Source organism: Anolis sagrei, chromosome 1 (assembly GCF_037176765.1).
Source record: "Anolis sagrei isolate rAnoSag1 chromosome 1, rAnoSag1.mat, whole genome shotgun sequence".
NCBI lineage: Eukaryota > Metazoa > Chordata > Lepidosauria > Squamata > Dactyloidae > Anolis > Anolis sagrei.
Window position 1 is genome coordinate 339,169,292 of NC_090021.1, and position 21,862 is coordinate 339,191,153.

The 21,862-nt window shown below is 41.4% G+C and overlaps 1 protein-coding gene across 4 annotated transcripts in view; it reads right to left on the reverse strand.

Annotated features, from left to right (window-relative positions):
- FERMT2 (FERM domain containing kindlin 2) overlaps nt 1-21,862 on the reverse strand; it is a 166,659-nt gene that overhangs the window by 47,386 nt on the left and 97,411 nt on the right. For 2 of the 4 annotated variants that reach the window (XM_067463118.1, XM_067463116.1), the window contains exons 4-5: nt 18,592-18,726; nt 424-456 (exon numbers count right to left, since the gene is read on the reverse strand). In XM_067463118.1, coding sequence (XP_067319219.1) covers nt 424-456; nt 18,592-18,726 — 168 coding nt within the window. The remainder of the gene's footprint in view (nt 1-423; nt 457-18,591; nt 18,727-21,862) is intronic. The other 2 variants (XM_067463120.1, XM_067463119.1) reach the window with 1 other exon arrangement.

Here is a 21,862-nt window from a genome sequence, read left to right on the forward strand (position 1 = left end):
GACATCTGCATCTCCAAATTGCCACTGGATTGCAGAGATTTCCAGGAATGAACTCTGCACATTACGTCAGGCATGCAGAATGCAAGAATGCACAAAATATGCTCTTTTAATCCCGCACTTCAGACAAAATGTCCAAATAAACTTTATGTGTATTCCAACATCGCTTCAGATTAAATACTTGCCAAATTGGAACTTAAGGCTCAGGGCTTGCCCTTTGCGATGAATGCCTAGAGAATGCCAATGTGGGAGAAGGAGCAGGGAAAAGGTATGAAAAAAGGCTCTGCTGCAAGAAGACTTTTAGCTCCATAGAGATGAGAAAGGAAGGAAAGCAAGCAAAATAAATAAATAAAAGAAAAGAAACAGAAAAAAAAAGAAAAGAAAATCACAAAGGAAGAGAGAAAGTCCTACCCAGACAGGGCTCACCTTTGACTGGACCAATGTAAAGAACATCAGAGCCTACAGAGAGGAAAGAAAGGAAGTGAGAAGGTAAGGCCAGTAAGGAAATAGAAATAAAGAGTGAATCGGTGGGAGAAAAAAACGGGCAGAGAGACAGAGCAGCAAAGGATGAAATAAAGCAATATGGCATGTGCTTTTTGTGGCAAGTTACCTGTTTTATGTCATTTATTTAATGTACTATCCAGTTTTTATATAGCCGGCATAGGCCAACTTCGGCCCTCCCTCCGGGTGTTTTGGACTGCAACTCTCACAATTCCTAACAGTCGGTAGGTAATGCATAATAACACAAATTAGCAGAAATCTAAACATGGGGAGAGGGGCATCTGAATAAAACGTCTTGTAGAAAATGTCTGAATTAACTTGTTATAATATTGGGAGATATAAATTCAACAAACCAATACAAACAAACCATATGACATTGTTAATATAACTCTTTTTAAAAAAGAGAACAAACCTGAAATCCACCAAGAATTGCATATTATTCTCCCCAAAAGTAAGATTTTTCAAGATTTAATGAAATCTTTGGTCAATTAGTTTGCAGCATGATAAAATGATTATAAATTCAACATTCAACAAAAGCATAGGACCAAATACGACTGTAGTAGAATTTATTTTTATTTATTTTATTTTAATTTATTTAGTACACTTATATACCGCTAATATCTCAGCCTAAAACGGCGACTCATTGCGGTTTACAACATTTAAAAACAACAATATTCCAATTAAAAATATAAAACACATACATATACAATACACAGTATTGGGCCACCAATACAGAACCAATGCATCTCTTAAATTAAAATCATAATCCAATTTCGTTGTCTGTGATTGCCAGTCCTTGATCAGAGATTTCATCGCATCGGATTAGCCAAATGCTTGCTCAAACATCCATGTCTTGAGTTTTTTCCGAAATACTATCAGCGAGGAGGCTGATCTTATCTCTATAGGGAGGGCATTCCAAAGCCGCGGGGCCACCACAGAAAAGGCCCTGTCTCTCGTTCCCGCCAGCCGCACCTGTGAAGCAGGCGGGATGGAGAGAAGGGCCTCTCCCGAAGATCTTAGGGTCCTGGTGGGCTGATAGGCCGAGATACGTTCGGATAGATATGTTGGGCCAGAACCGTTTAGGGCTTTAAAGGCCAATGCCAGCACTTTGAATTGGGCCCGGTAGCTAATCGGCAGCCAGTGGAGCTGGTACAGCAGAGGAGTTGTATGCTCCCTGCGCCCTGCTCCTGTTAGTACCATGGCTGCCGCCCGTTGGACTAGTTGGAGCTTCCGAGCCGTCTTCAAAGGCAACCCCACGTAGAGAGCGTTGCAGTAATCAAGGCGGGATGTAACCAGAGCGTGGACTACCGTGGCCAAGTCAGACTTCCCAAGGTACGGTCGCAGAATGGAAGCTTCCCATCTTTATTGGTCAATTTAATAAAAGGAAACCATGATGAAAAGAAACATTGTTTTGACTGAATATTTCAATTATCTTGTACCACAGATGTCAACTTTTTCCTAAATACGATTTCATATATATATATACATAGAGAGAGAGAGAGAGAGAGAGGAATAGTCCATTTTTTCCAGTTTTGAATATAAAACCAAAATAATGTATTAACTGATTGTTATGATTTAATGCTACATGAAATATGGAGAGAAGTTTTATTCTTTTTTATTCAAAAGGGTATTTTTTTGCAATTTGACCTATTAAAAATATTTTCCCCTAAATAACTTTTTTTTGGCTAAATTTCATAATATTGAGTCAGCTCCATCATATGTGGAAGCGTGTACCTAATGCTACACAGTTCCTCCAGAATTGGCTAGAAGAGAGTTTGCCTATATCCTTGATTTTTACTGGAGTTAAGACACCAAGAATACATTTTTAAGGAACATGTTTTCTCATGTAGGAAAACACAGATTTCATTGAAAGAGTCTTACACAGCATTTTCCATTTGCCACATTTGTATGTACATAGGTATCCCATGCTTTTTGGAAGGCCTTGGAGTCTGGGCATCTTAATTCGATCCAAAGATTAAAGATTGCAACACTTCAATGAAAGTTTTCAAAGGAGTAACCAGTTACGTTGCAGCACAAAAGGGAAGAGGGAAAAGAAGAAAAATCACATTTTCAATGGACAACAACTAATTCTTAAGAGTTAAGAGAGTTATCTCACAATCTCTGGCATGCAGCCCTTTATTTCCCTACAGACAGCCTCCTAATCTTACCCATTTACAACGTAATACATAATGTAGATGGTAATGCAAGGACAAAGCCAAGCCACAAATCCAGAAGCCAACTCTGTTCCCGCAACTACTCTAGGAGGAATTTTCCAGGGGCAAATAGCATCATTCACAACATTGCAGATTTATTTACTCACTCCTCCTCCAATATGAGATACATGCCATCCTATACCAGTCATGCTCCTCTACATTAGACAAATAGGATAGCCTCTACGTAAGAGGAGTAATGGACACCAATCTGACATTAGAAACTGCAATTCCCCCAAATCAGCCACAGAATATTTCAACCTTACTGGAAACACGGTAAGGGATCTATAGATTGTGATCCTTGTGATAAGGAAATTGAATCTGCGGAATGAATTGTAGCCACAAATTCTAATCCATTAGCAGAGGATTAGACCCACACAATGGGTCCACAACATAATACATATTAATACAAGAGTCCGCCAATGGCATGTATAATTAAAAATTTGCTCAGAGAGTTTTTTGACTGACTTCTGGTGAAGATGAATTGCTTACCTATATCTACAGCTTTTCGAGTGACCATCCATGTACAAGTTTATTTCTCCATTTATAAATCGTATAGAGTAACACATCTTATTATTGCTTGCATAAGGTTTACAGAATGTTGGTGGACAGGAAAAGAGATTTAAAGATGGGCTCAAAGCCAACCTTAAAAACTTTGGCATAGACACTGAGAACTGGGAAGCCCTGGTCCTTGAGTGCTCCAGCTGGAGGCCAGCTGTGACCAGCAGTGCTGTAGAATTTGAAGAGGCATGAATGGAGGGCGAAAGAGAGAAATGTGCCAAGGGGAAGACACGTCAAGCCAACCTTGTCCAGGACTGCCTTCCACCTGGAAACTAATGCCCTCACTGCGGGAGAAGATGCAGGTCAAGAATAGGGCTCCACAGACACCTACGGACCCACCAGTACACTGATCTTGGAAGACTATCCTACTTGGACAACGAGGGATTGCCTAAATAGAGTCATTTTGCTATGTATTGAAATCCAGTTTCTCACAGGGAGTTGTGTGCAATGGCTAGCTTCCACATTAAAGCAATAACAAGTTAGCACAGCAGAAAGAATTCTGCAAAGAAACAACATCCTAGCTGGACAGATGACTCTTCCTTTTTAACATAACAAGCATAGCAATTAGAACAATGAAGATCAAAATTCAGTTCTATTGGGTCTGATGCATAACTCATCCAAAGATGACTGCACTAATTACTTCTTTCATTGGGGCTCCATAGACCTTTGGGTTCCTTCCAAGTCACCATGTGTGAAGGAGCCTCCAGTAGCACAATGGGTTAAACCTTTGTGCCAGTTGTTTGAATCCAGGGAGTGGGGTATTTTATTTATTTATTTATTTCACTCCCATATCAGCCCGCAGGCGACTCAGGGTGGTCTACATATCGGCACAATTCGATGCCATCAATACAATACAAAAGCAAAAACAATTAAGTGCATTTAGACAAAAAAGACTCCATACAGGGTCATGAAAGAAGCCTCCCACAGGATGGTAAAATATGAGAGAAGCCCCCCACAGGATGGTAAAATATGAGAGAAGCCCTCCACAGGATGGTAAAATATGAGAGAAGCCCCCCACGGGATGGTAAAATATGAGAGAAGCCCTCCACAGGATGGTAAAATATGAGAGAAGCCTCCCACAGGATGGTAAAATATGAGAGAAGCCTCCCACAGGATGGTAAAATATGAGAGAAGCCTCCCACAGGATGGTAAAATATGAGAGAAGTCTCCCACAGGATGGTAAAATATGAGAGAAGCCTCCCACAGGATGGCAAAATATTAGAGAAGCCCCCCACAGGATGGTAAAAAAAGAGAGAAGCCTCCCACAGTATGATAAAATATGAGAGAAGCCTCCTACAGGATGGTAAAATATGAGAGAAGCCTCCCACAGGATGGTAAAATATGAGAGAAGCCTCCCACAGGATGGTAAAATATGAGAGAAGCCTCCCAAAGGATGGTAAAACATCCATGCATCCCCTGGGCAACGTTCTTGCAGACGGCCAATTCTCTCACACCAGAAGCAACTTGCAGTTTCTCAAGTCGCTCAATGACATTAAAAAACAGAACAAAACAAAAACAACCATGTGTGAGGGATGCCTGATCCTAAGAGCTATGTATCTTCCTTCAAATCTAATAAAGAGAACCAAAATTGCATCCTAATTTGGAAGAGCATTATCGAAATGATCGACCAGTCTGGTAAAGCAAGTGGAGAGAACCAACCCAAACATGACTTTTCACTTCATGATATGAACGCTGTATATTTACCCCAAACTCTCTGCACAAAATCAAATCGATAAAGTCACAGCATGAGAAAAATGAACATCTGAAACAAAACATTTTCCATCTCTTGGCTGAACTTCCAGAAATAAACAGGCCGGCTGGGTCTCAGCGGAGCGTGTGGCTCCACGGCCTCAAAACCCACATTTCTTAAAATAGCGCAGAAATAGAGTCCTTAATTGCACAACTGCTTTGCGGTGAGTTTCTTACAACCTCTTGCCACCCAGGGCTGTTTGCGAGGCGTGCTCTCATTCTTAAGAGTTTTAGAATATTTGGCCTCACTATTACCATTCTGTGTTGAATTACTATAAGGTGGTAGTGGTTTGGAAGCCAGGGATCCAGACGTATTTGTTTTGCTTCCATTCGAGTCGATAGCATGCCAAATTTCAATGCATCCAGAATTAAGCCGGTGCGGAAAGCAGCCCGCTGTTTTCCTCTAACATGTTGTCCAGAGAGACCATTCCAAGACTAATACTATCGTTAAACCTTTCTTAAATAAAGAAAACTATTCTGTTTGCAGAAGAGAATCCAGGGGGCTTATTAAAAGCACAAAGCAAAAAAAATCTAGACAGCTGACTTCTTGCACATATCATTAAATGGTGCTGAAATATAATTTATATGCAGTTAACCTCTGGGTGCCCCTCGACTCCATTTGCTAATCATCCATCCGCATTCTACTTAGTCTAAAATGACTAAGAAGCTCCATTTTTACATGCAAACCTAATCAGCCCCACAAGGCAACCATTAGGAAGCCAATTATGGTCCATCGTGCTGGAGTGGACGAGGTGCCTAATCCCTGCATGGCCACGGAAACCCATTGGGTGATCTTGGGCAAGTCACACTCTCTCAGCCTCAAAGGGAGGAAAAGGCAAACTCCTCTGAATACATTTGCCAAGAAAGCCCTGTGATTCCTTTGCCTTGGGTTTGATTTGAAGACCCACAACAACAAAACGAGACAATTAAGTGGATGGTGCAAAGAAGTACTATCACTCAAGGATGGAGGAGTGGTTGAAGGAGTTGTGCATGGGTAGAAAAGACTGGGGAGTGGCATGATGCAACTCTTTAAACACCTCTAGGGTTGTTCCCTACTCCCTCAGAGGGTAAAGCTAGGTCTAATGCAGTGGTTCTCAACCTGGGGTCCCCAGATGTTTTTGGCCTTCAACTCCCAGAAATCCTAACAGCTGGTAAACTGGCTGGGATTTCTGAGAGTTGTAGTCCAAAACACCTGGGGACCCACAGGTTGAGAACCACTGGTCTAATGGCTCTCCTGAGGAATCTGTATAAGGACCAAGTAGCAACAGTAAGAACTGACCACGGAACAACAAACTGGTTCAGGATTGGGAAAGGCGTATGGCAAGGCTGCATACTCTTACCCAACCTATTCAACTTGTATTCAGAACACATCATGTGATGTGCGGGGCTTGAGGAATGCAAGGCTGGGGTGAAAATTGCTGGAAGAAACATTAACAACTTTAGATATGCAGATGACACCACTTTGATGGCCGAAAGTGAGGAGGAGCTGAGGAACCTTCTAATCAAGGTGAAAGAAGAAAGCGCAAAAGCTGGGTTGCAGTGCAACATAAAAAAAAACAACAAGATTATGGCAACAAGATTGATTGACAACTGGGAAATAGAGGGAGAAAACATGGATGCAGTGACAGACTTTGTATTTCTAGGTGCAAAGATTACTGCAGACGCAGACCGCAGACAGGAAATCAGGAGATGCTTACTTCTGGGGAGGAGAGCAAGGACCAGTCTCAATAAAATAGTGAAGAGTAGAGACATCACGCTGGCAACGAAGATCCGCATAGTTAAAGCAATGGTATATTCCCCATAGTCACCTACGGATGTGAGAGCTGGACCATAGGGAAGGCTGAGCGAAGGAAGAGAGATGCTTTTGAGCTGTGGTGTTGGAGGAAAGTGCTGAGAGTGCCTTGGACAGCGAGAAGATCCAACCAGTCCATATTTCAAGAAATAAAGCCCGACTGCTCATTGGAGAGAAGAATAGTAGAGGCCAAGATGAAGTACTTTGGCCACATCATGAGAAGAAAGGAAAGCTTAGAGAAGACAATTATGCTGGGAAAAATGGAAGGAAAAAGGAAGAGGGGCCGACCAACGGCAAGATGGGTGGATGGCATCCTTGAAGTGACTGGATTGACCTTGAAGGAGCTGGGGGTGGTGACAACCGACAGGGAGCTCTGGCGTGTGCTGGTCCATGAAGTCACGAAGAGTCCAAAACGACTGAACGAATGAACAACAACAATGGTTCCATATTATGGGAAGGTAACTTCAGCCAAACTTCAGAAAAAACTTATTGAGAGTGAGAGCAATTTGGCAACAGGATCAATGGCCCAGAGAGGTGGTGGCTTCTCCTTCACTGGAGGTCTCCCAAAAGAGGCTAAGCAGCTTTTTGCCAGGGATTCCCTAAGTCAGTGATTCCCAAACTTTGGTCTTCCAGGTGTTTTGGACTTCATCTCCCAGAATTTCCAATTGATGTCCAAGCTGGCATGAACTTCTGGACGTTGAAGCCCACATCACCTAGAGGATTGATGATCCAGAGAAGTGTTTTCCAATCTTTGTTTCTCCATAAGCTTTGGACCCTCAGCTCTGCAAATCCGACAGTCAGTCCAGTTGGGAATTGAACCCTGAAACACCTGGAGGACCAGTTTGAGAGCCACTGCTCTAGTTGTAGATCCTGCATTGAGTAGGCGTTTGGACTTGGTGGTCCTCCATGCTACTTCCCAATTGTATACATTCATGAACATCCAGCATACAACATCAATGAGAGCTTTGCAATCCCTCATTCTCTTTAAAGAGCCAAAGTTACCATGGATGATAGGATGCCAGGCTTAAGATAACTTTCTGAAAGCCCCATGCTAAGCATACCCACTATGAAAGCAATGGTCACTGGGAGCCCATTTATGGCTCAGTGTTTGTTGATCAGTGGAACAAAAAGAAAGGAGATTCCGTCTGAATATGAGGAAGAATTTCCTGACTGTGAGAGCCATTCAGCAGTGGAACTCTCTGCCCCAGAGTGTGGTGGAGGCTCCTTCTTTGGAAGCTTTTAAACAGAGGCTGGATGGCCATCTGTCAGAGGTGATTTGAATGCAATATTCCTGCTTCTTGGCAGAATGGGGTTGGACTGGATGGCCCATGAGGTCTCTTCCAACTCTAGGATTCTGTGATTCCATGATTCTATGAAAACAGAGGATTTTAGAGACTAGCTAAAATTCAATTTAGTTATCAAAAGTTAAATACGCTCCCATTTCTTCTAAATTATAATTATTATTTGATATTTCTGCAGAAATATTAATATGTCTCAAATCTCTTTATTATGCAGTGTTGGGAAAAAAGCCATTACTGTGTCCCGCTTAGACATGGAGGAGGACAACTACAAAAGGGAGCGATGGGTGGATAAACAGACGTTCTGAAAGACAGATTTGTACTGTCAGGAAAGAATAAAATTCAGCACTCAAGAAGAATTCATCATAATGAAAAGAACTTGTGCATCCGTAAGTGGTGTTTGGTGTATGAGCATATGCATACAAAACAATACAGGCAGCTTAAATCAATTTTGCACATAAATCAATACTCATTACCAGCCTGAAAAGCATTTGGCTTAGCCGACCTGCCTGCCATTTTTGTTATTTTACCATCAGAAAAGACTGACTTACATTTAACTCTCCCTTTTTATGCTGTTCTCAATCTCCTACTCTCAATAGCAATGTCAAGATAGAGAAATTATGTACTTTTTCATTCAGAGGAATAAAAAAAACCACCTTTTTCTACAACAGCTGAATTTTAAGCAGAATTCAGATTTATGCTTGTGTCAGGACAGATGCTTGATAGCCGTGGGGCCTGAAGGACAATGACAACTGGAATACAACTACCAGCAAACAAAGTGCATTGGAATGAAAGGAAGCCAGCTGCTTCAGCATTATATTTTTGCAATGCACATTAATAACAAATATAAACCAATCCACCATGCAGCCTTGAATTATACCTGCATTTATTTCGTGAGAGGGATATAGAGAAGGAGCAGTGCGTGATGACTTGTGACAAAATGAAATGTTCAGGCATGAAACCTGCCTTTGCATTCCCTGAAGGTCCAACCATGACAGAAAAGTTTTGAACATTCATGTGCAATTCTTCAAGGGTCTAAAAAGCAGATAGATACATGGAGTAAACATTTTTGGAGGGAAAAACAATGCATTCTTCTAGAACAGGCATGGGCCAACCTCATCAAGGAGGTCAAAGGCATGGGCCAACCTTGGACCTCCAACCTTGGCCCTACCTATTAGGAATTGTGGGTGTTGAAGTCCAAAACACCAGGAGGGCTGAAGTTTGTCCATGCCTCTTCTAGAACAAGGTCATAGAATCAAAGAGTTGGAAGAGACCTCCTGGGCCATCCAGTCCAACCCCCTGCCAAGAAGCAGGAATATTGCATTCAAATCACCCCTGACAGATGGCCATCCAGCCTCTGTTTAAAAGCTTCCAAAGAAGGAGCCTCCACCACGCTCCGGGGCAGAGAGTTCCACTGCTGAACGGCTCTCACAGTCAGGAAGTTCCTTATGTTCAGATGGAATCTCCTTTCTTGTAGTTTGAAGCCATTGTTCCATTGCGTCCTAGTCTCCAGGGAAGCAGAAAACAAGCTTGCTCCCTCCTCCCTATGACTTTCCCTCACCTCTTGATCCATGGCTATCATATCTCCTCTCAGCCTTCTCTTTTTCAGGCTAAACATGCCCAGCTCCTTAAGCCGCTCCTCATAGGGCTTGTTCTCCAGACCCTTGATCATTTGAGTCGCCCTCCTCTGGACACATTCCAGCTTGTCAATATCTCTCTTGAATTGTGGTGCCCAGAATTGGACACAATATTCCAGGTGTGGTCTAACCAAAGCAGAATAGAGAGGTAGCATTACTTCCCTGGACCTAGACACTATGCTCCTATTGATGCAGGTCCTTCTGTCTAGGTGTTTTTTCCATGACTGAATTCCATCATCATCACTGCTAGAGCTAATTTTTGTCAAATAATTCCTTAACTAAGAACTAAAAGTGGCCCTTACTGGAACTCAGTTGAGATAAACCTTATTGCCACTGCGCAAGCCGAACTCAAGACATGCTTATCACGAAATCCTTCCATGCACTTCACATTTCACAACAATTGTGGGGAAAGAGGCTTCTTTTTTGCCTCTCATATTCTTTGACAAAAGGGCAAAGGCGCTCTTGACAATTTATTTACAATTCTGTTTTTTTTTGTGGAGGAAAGCCAAGGGCAAGAGAAGACCGAGGGCAAAGCCTAACTGCTGGGTTACTCCCTTCTCAAAATCAGCTGATCCAATCCTTGGGGCAGAACAGCTAGAAAAAGCCACAGTAAACAGGAAAACTGAAGGAGGGAGTAGGAGGAGGGTACAGGGCGGCCCTTGGACAGAAGGATCCTTGCAAGGACCTCTAGCGATATGGAGTTGGGAAATCCTGGGCCACTGGTTATCTCTGCACTTAAAACCCTCATATTATCATCAAGGAGGTCAAAGAATTCCAGGCATGGCCAAACAATCAAACAGAACCAGAAACACACTTAGTAAACAGCATTCGGAACATTTGATTAGAACATATTAAGGCGGGGAGGACAGGCAACAAGCGCTAGAATTCTTGTGTGGTCTGCAAGGACATGGCCATTAATTTTAATTCTGTTTTTTTTTTCAGTTCCAGTAGTAGCAATTATTTTTCATCTCTTAAAAAACAGCCAAGATTCTTCCCCGTCCTCAAACTGACACATCCGCTCCCAGCTGATAAGTGTCTTCTCCATATTGTCCCTGCTTCAAAGTTATGTGCAGTGGGATCAGCCCAGAACAACAATCACGCACTTCCACAAACTGCAGGCGACTCAAATTGTACAAATAATTATCTACTGTTTCTTAACCTGTGGGTCCCAACCCCAAATGAGGTCCCCTTAGATCAATGTTAAGGTCATGGAAAATTTGGCAGCAGGAAAAGGATTCTGAACACTACCTAGACATTAAACAAATCTATTAGAAACAACCTGCATTGCTTACAGTAGACTCTACAGCACCTGTTTCCAACCTTTTGTTGATCAGAGACCACTTGACCAGAGACCACTCTCCAACATTAGTACCAAAAGGGTTACAAATCAATTTTTGGTCAACTTTAGATTTGATTTGGTTATTTGGGGTGCTGATTCAGAAAACTGAATTGGATAGTTGGGTTGTTGTAGGTTTTCCAGGCTATATGGCCATGTTCTAGAGACATTTTCTCCTGACGTTTCGCCTGCATCTATGGCAAGCATCCTCACCTCACTACCTCTGAGGATGCAGGTGAAACGTCAGGAGAAAATGCCTCTAGAACATGGCCATACAGCCCAGAAAAACCTACAAAAACCCAGGGATTCCGGCCATGAAAGCCTTCGACAATACATTGAATTGGATAGACCACATTTATTTATTTATTTACTATTCTTGTATACCACCGTATCTCAAGCCCGAGGGCGACTCACAGCGGTTTCCAGACAGTAAACAACAAGACACTAAAAACAACAGCAATCAATATATCATGACAATTAAACTATACAATTCTATTACTAGCAATTAACAACATCAATACAGTTATCACAAAAAACCCACCCCCGATCGCCTCATCATCCAAAACGTGATCCAAATTCGTCGTCCATTGTTCCGTTCCTATGTTCAAATTACCTGAATTGCACTACAGTTACTCAAACGCCTGCACAAACATCCAGGTCATCAAACATCAGCTCTAGTTTCTCATACAGAAGATACGTCATCCAGTAGTCGCCATCTGCTCGCCCAAACCATATTTCATAAGCCTCGGCACTATAAGAGTGTTTCGTGAGACCGGTCACTCTCATTGCAACGGTGTAGTAATGGTAAGGCCGCGGACCATATTTTAGTACTTGCGGACCACTGGTGGTCCATGGACCACAGGCTGGGAACCACACTGCTCTACAGAAAATGCTTCAGCTGTACTTCATAAAAAAAGAAAAAATAGCCTGTTCAGCAAGTCTTGCAAAAGGTTGATTTGTTATCAGTAAATGTTTGATTTTTATACCTATTTTATATACGCATACACTCAGGGTCATGTAAAGATTTCTTGGGCAGAAAGTTAAAGAAGCCACAATGTTCATTCCCTTTCTTTGCACAATATACATACATACGTTATTTGGATCATGTGATTTTCATATTTATATCAGGATGTTTTTAATGCTGTGCCTTCATGCTTAAATGTTCTTTATGTTTAATGGTTTTAATAATTTTAATGTATAGTTATATGTCAGTGTTTTGTTACATTTTCTGTCTACATTTATGTTGGCATTTAATTTTTGCCATTAGTATGTTGTAAAGTCCCCCTGCCCCCCAGGGGTGAGAAAGGCAGTATATAAACATAGTAAATAAATAAATGCATAAACTTCTGCGTTGTACCTAGTTGTAATTTGCCCTCTCCAGAAATGTATCCAATTGTCTGGTGATTATGTGGAAAAGTGAATAGTGGTAGTTAAAGAGCACATGCTAAGGATTATTTCTGTGTTTGATTTATTAAAATATTCCCATCCAAACCCAAGTAATGAAGGTGGAGGCATTACTTTTCATTCAACCCACCTAGATCAGAGCTTGTGCACCACTGTCTAGTTTGGGCACACTGGAAGTAATGTGATAATTTTTATGGCATTCAGGCTAATAGGTGGAGTGTTCAGGGCAGGTGCTCCATTAAAAGGCCACAGTCCCTGCCTGGAAAGGAAAAGCCCTTCCAGGATTTGAACTGATTGCAAGCTTCACCAGGAAGCTCCTAAACCACTTAGCCACACAAGCCAGAAAAAAGTATAGTTTTAAGTTTTGAGTTGGTACTCACTCACAAAATGCAAAACAAATGTCAAGAACATTTTTTGGAAATGAATCATGGGCAAATGTCTTTGGTTAGCACGGGCGGCCAAATTACTATCTTTAAATGAAATGTTTATACGAACATGAGACTGTATATGGAATACTCTGGAAAACCAGGAGGAGAGAGCGTTCCAGAGGTAAGTTGCAGAAAAAACATTTGTTATTCTCCTCTGCCAAATCTTTAATGCTTTTTACAGCAAGAATCTACGAATTGTAGTAACAGAAAGTTGAGAAGGATTGCACTAATGTCTATAGCAGGACAACTCTGTGAAACATCATGTTATACCAAAACCATGTGGCCTGTCTCAAACTAAGGAAAGCAAATTGTAATACCCGTATTCCCCTGAAAATTACACATGGCCATATTAATTTTGTTCAAAAAAATGTAGTAAAGTAAAGGTAAAGGTTTTCCCTGACATGAAGTCTAGTCGTGTCCAACTATTGGGGGTGGTGGTGCTCATCTCAATGTCTAAGCCAAAGAGCCAGCGTTGTCCACAGATGCCTCCAAGGTCATATGGCCAGCATGACTGCATGGAACATCCTTACCTTCCTGCAGGAGCAGTTTCTATTTATCTACTCACATTAGAATACTTTCAAACTGCTAGGTTGGCAGAAGCTGTGGCTAACAGTGGCAGCTTACCCCGCTCCCTAGATTCGAACTGCCGACTTTTTGGTCAGCAAGTTTAGCAGCTCAGCTGGTTTAACCCATTGCACCACTGGGTGTATTATGACTTATTTTCAGGGGATGTCTTATTTTTTCACATTTTGTACATTTATGCATGTACAAAAATCTACATCTATTAAATACAGTTATGCCATCTTCTTTTAAAACACTGTCGTGACAATTATGTCAATAATATTATCTATTTATATTCAATTATATATGAACATTATTATTTTATAATTTAATATGTTCATTGCATGTTGCAACAAATATACTACCGATAAATGCATCCGTCTGGCTGACGATCTAAAGTGGGGTTTATTTTGGGGGTAGGGCTTATATTGCAAGCATTCTGAAAAAATAATGCTAGTTCATATTTTCTGGATAGGTCTTATGTGATAGATGACCCAAACAGAACGGCATGATATGCATTAGAAGTAAATAAATAAATACAGTATTTATTTATAACCAGCTCTTCCACAATTATATAATCTGAACATCAGGAAAAACTTCCTAACTATAAGAGCTATTTGGCAGTAGATTATGCTGCTTCCTCAGAGTCCAGCTCAATCTCCCTCTCAGGTAGTTTTTGAGCAAAACAGAGGCTGGATGGCCATCTGTCAGGGGTGATTTGAATGCAATATTCCTGCTTCTTGGCAGTGGGTTGGACTAGATGGCCCATGAGGTCTCTTACAACTCTTTGATTCTATGATTCTATGACCATCTTTCGGGAGGGCTTTGAATGTGTCTTCCTTGTGATAACTTCCAACTCTATGATTCTATGACAGAAATTTACATAAAATACACTAATCTATATAAATAAAAACATAATGTTCGTTTGTGGGATTAACATAACTCAAAAACCACTGGATGAACTGACACCAAATTTGGACACAAGACACCTAACAACCCAATGTATGTCCTTCACTCAAAAAAAAATGATTTTGTCATTTGGGAGTTGTAGTTGCTGGGATTTATAGTTCACCTACAATCACAGAGCATTCTGAACCCCACCAACGATAGAATTGGGCCAAACCTCCCACACAGAACCCCCATGTGGGCCACAGCAACGCGTGACCGGGGACGGCTAGTATATAAATAAACATGTAATGTTCGTTTGTGGAATTAACATAAATCAAAAACCACTGGAAGAATTGACACCAAATTTGGACACAATACACCTATCAGGCCAACAAGTGACCATCACTCATAAAAACACTGAAAAACACAGTAGAAGAGACTTAAAAACCCTACAAAACCCATGGGGTTGCCATAAGTTGACAGGGATGAAGGCATGCATGTGCACACAAACACTATAAAAGACTGAAAACAGCAAGGGGGGGGGGAGAGAGAATATTTTAAGATCAAGCTTTCAGGAAACTATGCGCGGCCCTTATCCCACAGGTCTTTAAATATGTACATTCAGAAAACACTGGGAAATATTTGGGAAACAATAACACTTGAAACTTGCTTATGGCCGAGATCTTTTCAACTGATTTTGACAGTGAGAACTCTCTGGAAAGAAGGTTTACAACAGCAGACTCACACATTTGGTTACCCACAACAAGCATCAATAGGGAGCCAGAATGTATTAGATGGGTAGGTACATGACACCTCTTGTTGACATTTGGAAAGAGGAGACTGGCCTTTCAGAAAGGAGACAGACAGGAAAAGACGTGCTAGACATTAAACTACCAGGCATGTTTTCACAGGTAAAATGATCTGGTCAGAGAGGTCTCCAAGGAGGGTCCTTGAGACCAGATCCAATATGCCCTTTCTGCACTTCCAAGCCTTGGACGCCATCTAGTACTTCCTGCTGCTGAGATGCCATTCCTTCTCAAGCCAAGACCCCCTAAAATTAGAGGGGAAGTTTTGGCAGGACGGACGGATCCAAGCTGAGAGTTTTTCCAAGAACTCCCAACTGATTCCTTGTACTAGATATAGGCATGGCCCTAACAGCTACTGTGTTGGCAAGTGATAAAGCACAACTATTGCGCCAAAACAACGTCACAATGTGTGACACTGGTTTTCTGTAATGCATCATATCATGCACTCTGACACCATGAGATGCAGAGCCAACCTTAGGAAAGGGGACTACAAAGTGGAATCCACAACATGCAAGTGTGGAGAAGAGCAAACCACTGACCACCTGCTGCAATGCAACCTGAGCGCTGCCACATGCACAAGGGAGGACCTTCTTATAGCAACACCAGAGTCACTCCAAGTGGCCAGCTACTGGTCAAAGGGTATTTAATAGAATGCCACATTTGCAAACTTTGTGGTTTTTTTTATCTGTTTGTTTGTTTTGTTCTGTTAGACATGTAATACAATGGTTTTGTTTGTTTGAATGCAATACAACAGTTTGGTTCGCTCCTGAAATGACAGACAAACAAACAAACAAACAAACAAATAAATAAACCATATCAAATCAAATTTAACATAGCATTGATGGTATCAAGGTCTTGAGTAGCATATACTTTTGCTGCGTCTGGTACCTTTTCCAAGAAGAAGGAGGAGGAGGAGGAGGAGGAGGAGGAGGAGAAGTGGTAGTAGTAGTTTGTATTGTCGAAGACTTTCATGGCCAGAATCACTGGGTTGTTGTAGGTTTTTTCTGGCTATATGGCCATTGTCTAGAGGCATGCTCTCCTGACGTTTCGCCTGCATCTATGGCAAGCATCCTCAGAGGTAGTGAGGTCTGTTGGAACTAGGAAAAGACCTCACTACCTCTGAGGATGCTTGCCATAGATGCAGGCGAAACATCAGGAGAGAATGCCTCTAGAACAGGGGTTCTCAAACTTTTTAAACAGAGGGCCAGGTCACAGTTCCTCAAACTGTTGGAGGGCCGGATTATAATTTGAAAAAACAGGAATGAATCCCTATGCACAGTGCATATATCTTATTTTTAGTGCAAAAACACTTTAAAAGAATGCAATAATTAAAATGAAGAACAATTTTTACAAATATAAACTTACTAGTATTTCAATGAGAAGTGTGGGTCGGCTTTTGGCTGATGAGATAGGATTGTTGTTGTTGTGAGCTTTTAAGTCATTTCAGACATAGTTTGACCTGAGCGAGGGCCGGGTAAATGTCCTTGGAGGGCCGTATCCAGCCCCCGGGCCTTAGTTTGAGGACCCCTGCTCTAGAACATGGCGATAGCCTGAAAAAATCTACAACAACCCAAGAAGTTTATTTTTCTACGCCACCTCCATCTCCCCGAGGGGACTCGGGGCAGCTTACATGGGGCCAAGCCCAGGCAATATGCAATTAAAAGCAGAACAATAACAAACAAGCATCAAGCAACAACCAACTAATTCTGGAGGGGGGAGGAGGCCGATATGTGAGCTAATTAAAGGGTAAGTGGTTCAATAAGATGGATAGAAACGTATAATAGTATAGGAAATATCATGAAAGCAAAGGAATTTCACAGGATAAGAATCAATTCAGTTTAACTTACAAAATATTAATAGTAATGTAATTTAGGATGTTCTAGCGTGGCAATGGCCAGTTGTTACCTATAGTTTTGGGAAGCCCAATATTAGTGCGTCTTTTGCTGTTACGGGGATTCTTGATGGAATTCATTCCCTTCTGGTTTTAACCTGTTTCGTCATAGAGGATGGAGTGACAGCACCCCCCTGTGGCCGGAATCAGGCACAACCTCCAGACGCCAAAGGGTCAGCATAATACCTCTATTTGTTGTCTGTTCTGTTTAACAGCATTGAATGTATGCCGTGTATGTGTTCTGTGATCCACCCTGAGTCCCCTTCGGGGTGAGAAGGGAGGAATATAAATGCTGTAAATAGATATTTTGGACATGCGTGAGACAGGGTGTCCAATGAGCAAATGAGGGGAACGGCCACTTCCCAATGGCAAATGGATCACGATGACAGACTAATGTTTATGTACAAGGCAGAGGTATAGCTTGGCCTCAAAAACACAAGATTCTTCTGAAATCTCACTGTTTAACCCCATTAATTTCACAAAAAGCAAACAGATGAGACTTGGGGAAAATACATTTGCTCAAAAAACAAGAGAAGGCAGAGTAGGAGTCTTTTACCAAAAACAAAGACTCGATTTTTTCAAAGAGAAAGCTGGAGCTTCCCAGAGAAATGTGCTTTCTGTCTCCTTCACATATAAACACACACACAACACAGGCACAAGGCTGTCAAATTCTGAAGCGTCTAGACAACAGAATGGTGACTTATGGCCATCACACACACAAATAACTTCCTTTACTATTGTAGACTTCACAAGCAAACAACAGGGTGGCTATATCCCAAATAGTTCTCAAAATATCTGCAAGGCTTGGAAGTGCTCCATTTTCATGCTCAATGCCTGATATATTTTGAAGTATACACTCTAATGTCTAGTTTCGAAACCAACCACAGCAGAAACCGTATGTGTAGGCATGCAAAGAAGGCAAAGATTACAAAGCTATTTTTAATATATGGGAAAAAGTGCAATTTGCAATTAAATAAGAAAGATGAACTCAAAAGAGGGAAGTTTTCTATGAGTCATTTAAATGCTTGTAAAGACAGTTGCCCCATTATTCAGAACTGATAAAAAGCATTTTTGCACATAAAGAAGTTATCACCCACTCTTTTAAGCAAAGAAGTGATACACAGATGGGGATGGGTGGGTGAGGAATGTACACACAGATGTGTCCCCATGTTTGACACACTGAGTCTTAACCAATTCATCTAAGAGTCTTAGTAGAAGGCCAGATGACAACACGCATCAGGCTCAGTGTTCAAAGGAGCTCTTGACACAGTGCCATGGTCTTAACTGCGAAGCCGGGGGAATAGAAGCCAAATGCTATCATTACTAAATATTATACGGCTCTCGGGTGCTTGAGTAGCAATGCCATTTCCTCCACAGCCATCAAGAGATTAGGTGTGACAGGACATCATTCCTGTTAGCATCTACTCCAGTTTCACTTTTGAGATCTCTCTCCCTTCTCTCAGTGTCACTTTCGCCTTTCCCTTCCGGAACCCCACCCTCTTAGCCCATTAAAGGCATAATATGGGCTCCACCTGATCCTGGGGTGATGAGCGGCCCTTCCAGCTCCAGCGTCTCGTCTTCATACTGATCGTCCAGCTTTTTCTTTTTCTTCTTCGTTGGGTCTCTAGGCTTCCTCAAGAGGGAGAGCTCCTCTGGATGTCTGATGTCTAGGAAAGAACAAAAGCAAATTACATTTTGGGAGTAGTTACTACCAAGAATTAAAAGGAGTGGAGAGATAAACCCTTGTTGACAAAAGTTATATAAAGCAGGCATGGGCAAGCTCTGGCCCTTCAGGTGTTCTGGACTTCAACTCCCACAATTCCTAACAGCCGGTAAATGTTTATGTCAATGTTTATTGTTTTCAAAAGGCGACTGAGATCTTTTGGCACTGCACCCAGTATGCCAATGACCACTGGGACCACCTGTACTGGTTTATGACAGAATTTCTGCAGTTCAATTATGAGGTCCTAATAACAGCTGAGTTTTTCCTATTGTTATTATTATTACTACTACTACATTTATTATTTTTACTGTTTTATTATTATTACTGTTTTTATTATAATTATAATATTATATTATAATTATTAATATTAAATTTACATTTTTACTCTTATTATTTTGCTCTATTTATTATTATTATTATTATTATTATTATTATTATTATTATTATTACCATAACTTGATAGCTGATAAATATTATAGCACCGTGTAATACAGAACCCACATTGGATATGCACAAGCTTTCACAAATGCAGCGTAATAGGTAAGTATGGAACTACGGAATTTATTTATTTAGCAATTTTGTATACCGGTCTTCTCCCCTCTATCGGGGGACTCGGGCCGGTTTCCAGCAATAAAATCACAAAACAATCATTAAAAACATCATATAATATATTCAATTAAAAAGTTATAACAGCAAAATGCAATCACATAATAACAATGGTCAGTTGTCATAGTGAATTCGTTGTCCATCATTGGCTTAGATGGTGCGACTGGAAAATGAGTTTACTAAGAAGATGCTTGATTTATGTTTTTAATGGTTTTTTCCATTGTAAACTGCCTTGAGTCGATTTCGGGCTGAGAAAGGCAGGATATAATAGCATAAATAAATAAATGGGGTATATGGCAAGATAAAAAGGACTGAGGACAAGATCCTGACAAAAGGTATCCATATTAATGGGAACTATACTTGTACAGGAGTTGATTATAAATTGTATGATTTTAACTGTATTTGTGTTTAGATTGGCTGCAGTAATGCTGGAGCGGCCTAAGTCAGAGGAGTCCTCCATGTGCGTTGCCATGGAGACCGATGCAGGAGAGAGGGAAGTGGGAGGAGCTTAGAGGGGAGAGTTTGAAAAAAACGACAGTTAAAAATCAGTTAGGGTTTAGGTTTAGAGGAGTTAGGTTCAGAGGAGTGAGGAGTTTGGAGTTGGGAGAGAAGGAAAGGAAAGGTGGTGGAGTGACTTGTGAAGCAAAGCTTTGAGGCTTTGAAAAGCTGAGTTTGGCTATTGGAAGTTTCTCAGGCTAGTGCAGCCGAATGGTGAAACAGAGCTGGTATTCTTTTAGTCTAAGGAGAGGCTAAAGAATAGTTTACTTAGTATTTGATCTAGGGAGGATCAAACAAGGGAAACATCCCTGTATTGAAACTTTGTCTGAAACAAGTGCTCTACGTCAGAAAGATACTGTGTTACTTGAAAGAATGAACTGTTAAAGTTACAAGTATTATTCCAAGTGCAACAAGGAAAAGTTACGTCTTGCAACCACACGCTGTGTACTTAATAAAATTGTTAACTTTTATTTGAAGATTGCCTCAGCTCCGTCTATTCTGTGTCCAAAGTGCCATTTCTCAAAATATTACAACTTACCTCACGTGGTGGCAGAAACGCAGGGAAAAGTAACCAAACAAAACTACATTCTTCTCTCCAGTCACGCTACAGTATATACAGTGTAATTACTACTAAGTTATTACTTTCTTAATAAAGGAGGAGGTGCAATTGAACAGCCTCCCTTCCAACTTGATGGTAAATTTGGTTCCTAATCGGCAACCTCCATTGCAAATTGGCCAGTTCTTTTAAAATTGGGAACTGGGGTAAAATCTCCTGAATACTGGTTCCTTTCAAATTGGTGGCAACAGTAAATCATCCCTCCGCTCCCTTGCTTCTTTTCAATACTCTTCTCCAGTTTGAATTGGGGGCAGAGGCAGAACCACAAGGAAAATGCAGGACGACTCGGGATGAACCATTACACCATGAATGCCTTTAACCTTTATGGGTGGCGTTCCCCACCTCCTCGACTTCCCCACTCTGCTGATTCTGTTATCATATCTACCTGGTATTTGCATGCTTCCTTTGAATAGCATACAAATAGTATTAAGAAATAAGTGTGCCGTGGAAGCTGCATGCCACACTAGCTTTCTCTGCCTTCCATGCGCCACCACACTTTGTTTTTGCTTGTTTAAATTCAAATCAGAAGGGATTTGAAACAGAAATCCAGAATTCCATTGGCAGCAAAAGAGGAACGAGAAGAAGAGTTGCCTGGCTTTCTGCTTAATCTTCGTTTTTAAAGAAGTGCCAGATCCCAGCCAGAGGCACAGATTAATTTGGAATGCATCCACCTGGAACGGCTTCCCTGAGAGCTCTGTTTTAAGGCATGTCTCTCTCCTCCAGTCCTTCTCCGCATATCCATTGCTTCAGTGAGAGTGTTTCCTAAACCACTGCAGCCAGAACCCTTTTGACATATTAAATCTTTCATTCCGTGTTTGCTGTTCTGGGACGACCTCAGACTTCCATTTCATCCTCATCCTAATAGCCATTTTTACCATAATACACATAATACAAACGCAGCGCCCAAACACGAATCAAGGAACATGAAAGGCACTGCAGACTCCTTCAACCAGAGAAGTCAGCCATAGCAGAGCACCTGATGAACCAGCCTGGACACAGCATATTATTTGAGAACACAGAAATGCTGGACCACACCAACAACCACCAGGTCAGACTACACAGAGAAGCCATTGAAATCCACAAGAAGCATGTGGACAATTTCAACAGAAAGGAAGAGACCATGAAAATGAACAAAATCTGGCTACCAGTATTAAAAACTCTAAAATTACAACAGCATAACAGCAGAGATGAAACAACCAGGCATATCTCAACACCTCTCAACAAAAGGTTTTCCCAGGCTCAGGCAGGCCTTCAAATGCTAATGAAGGTGGTCAGCTGAAACATTCACACCTACCTCTAGCAGAGAAGAGCTCTTTGCCCCACCCCAGCCATTCCACAGATATATAAACCCATTGTCCTA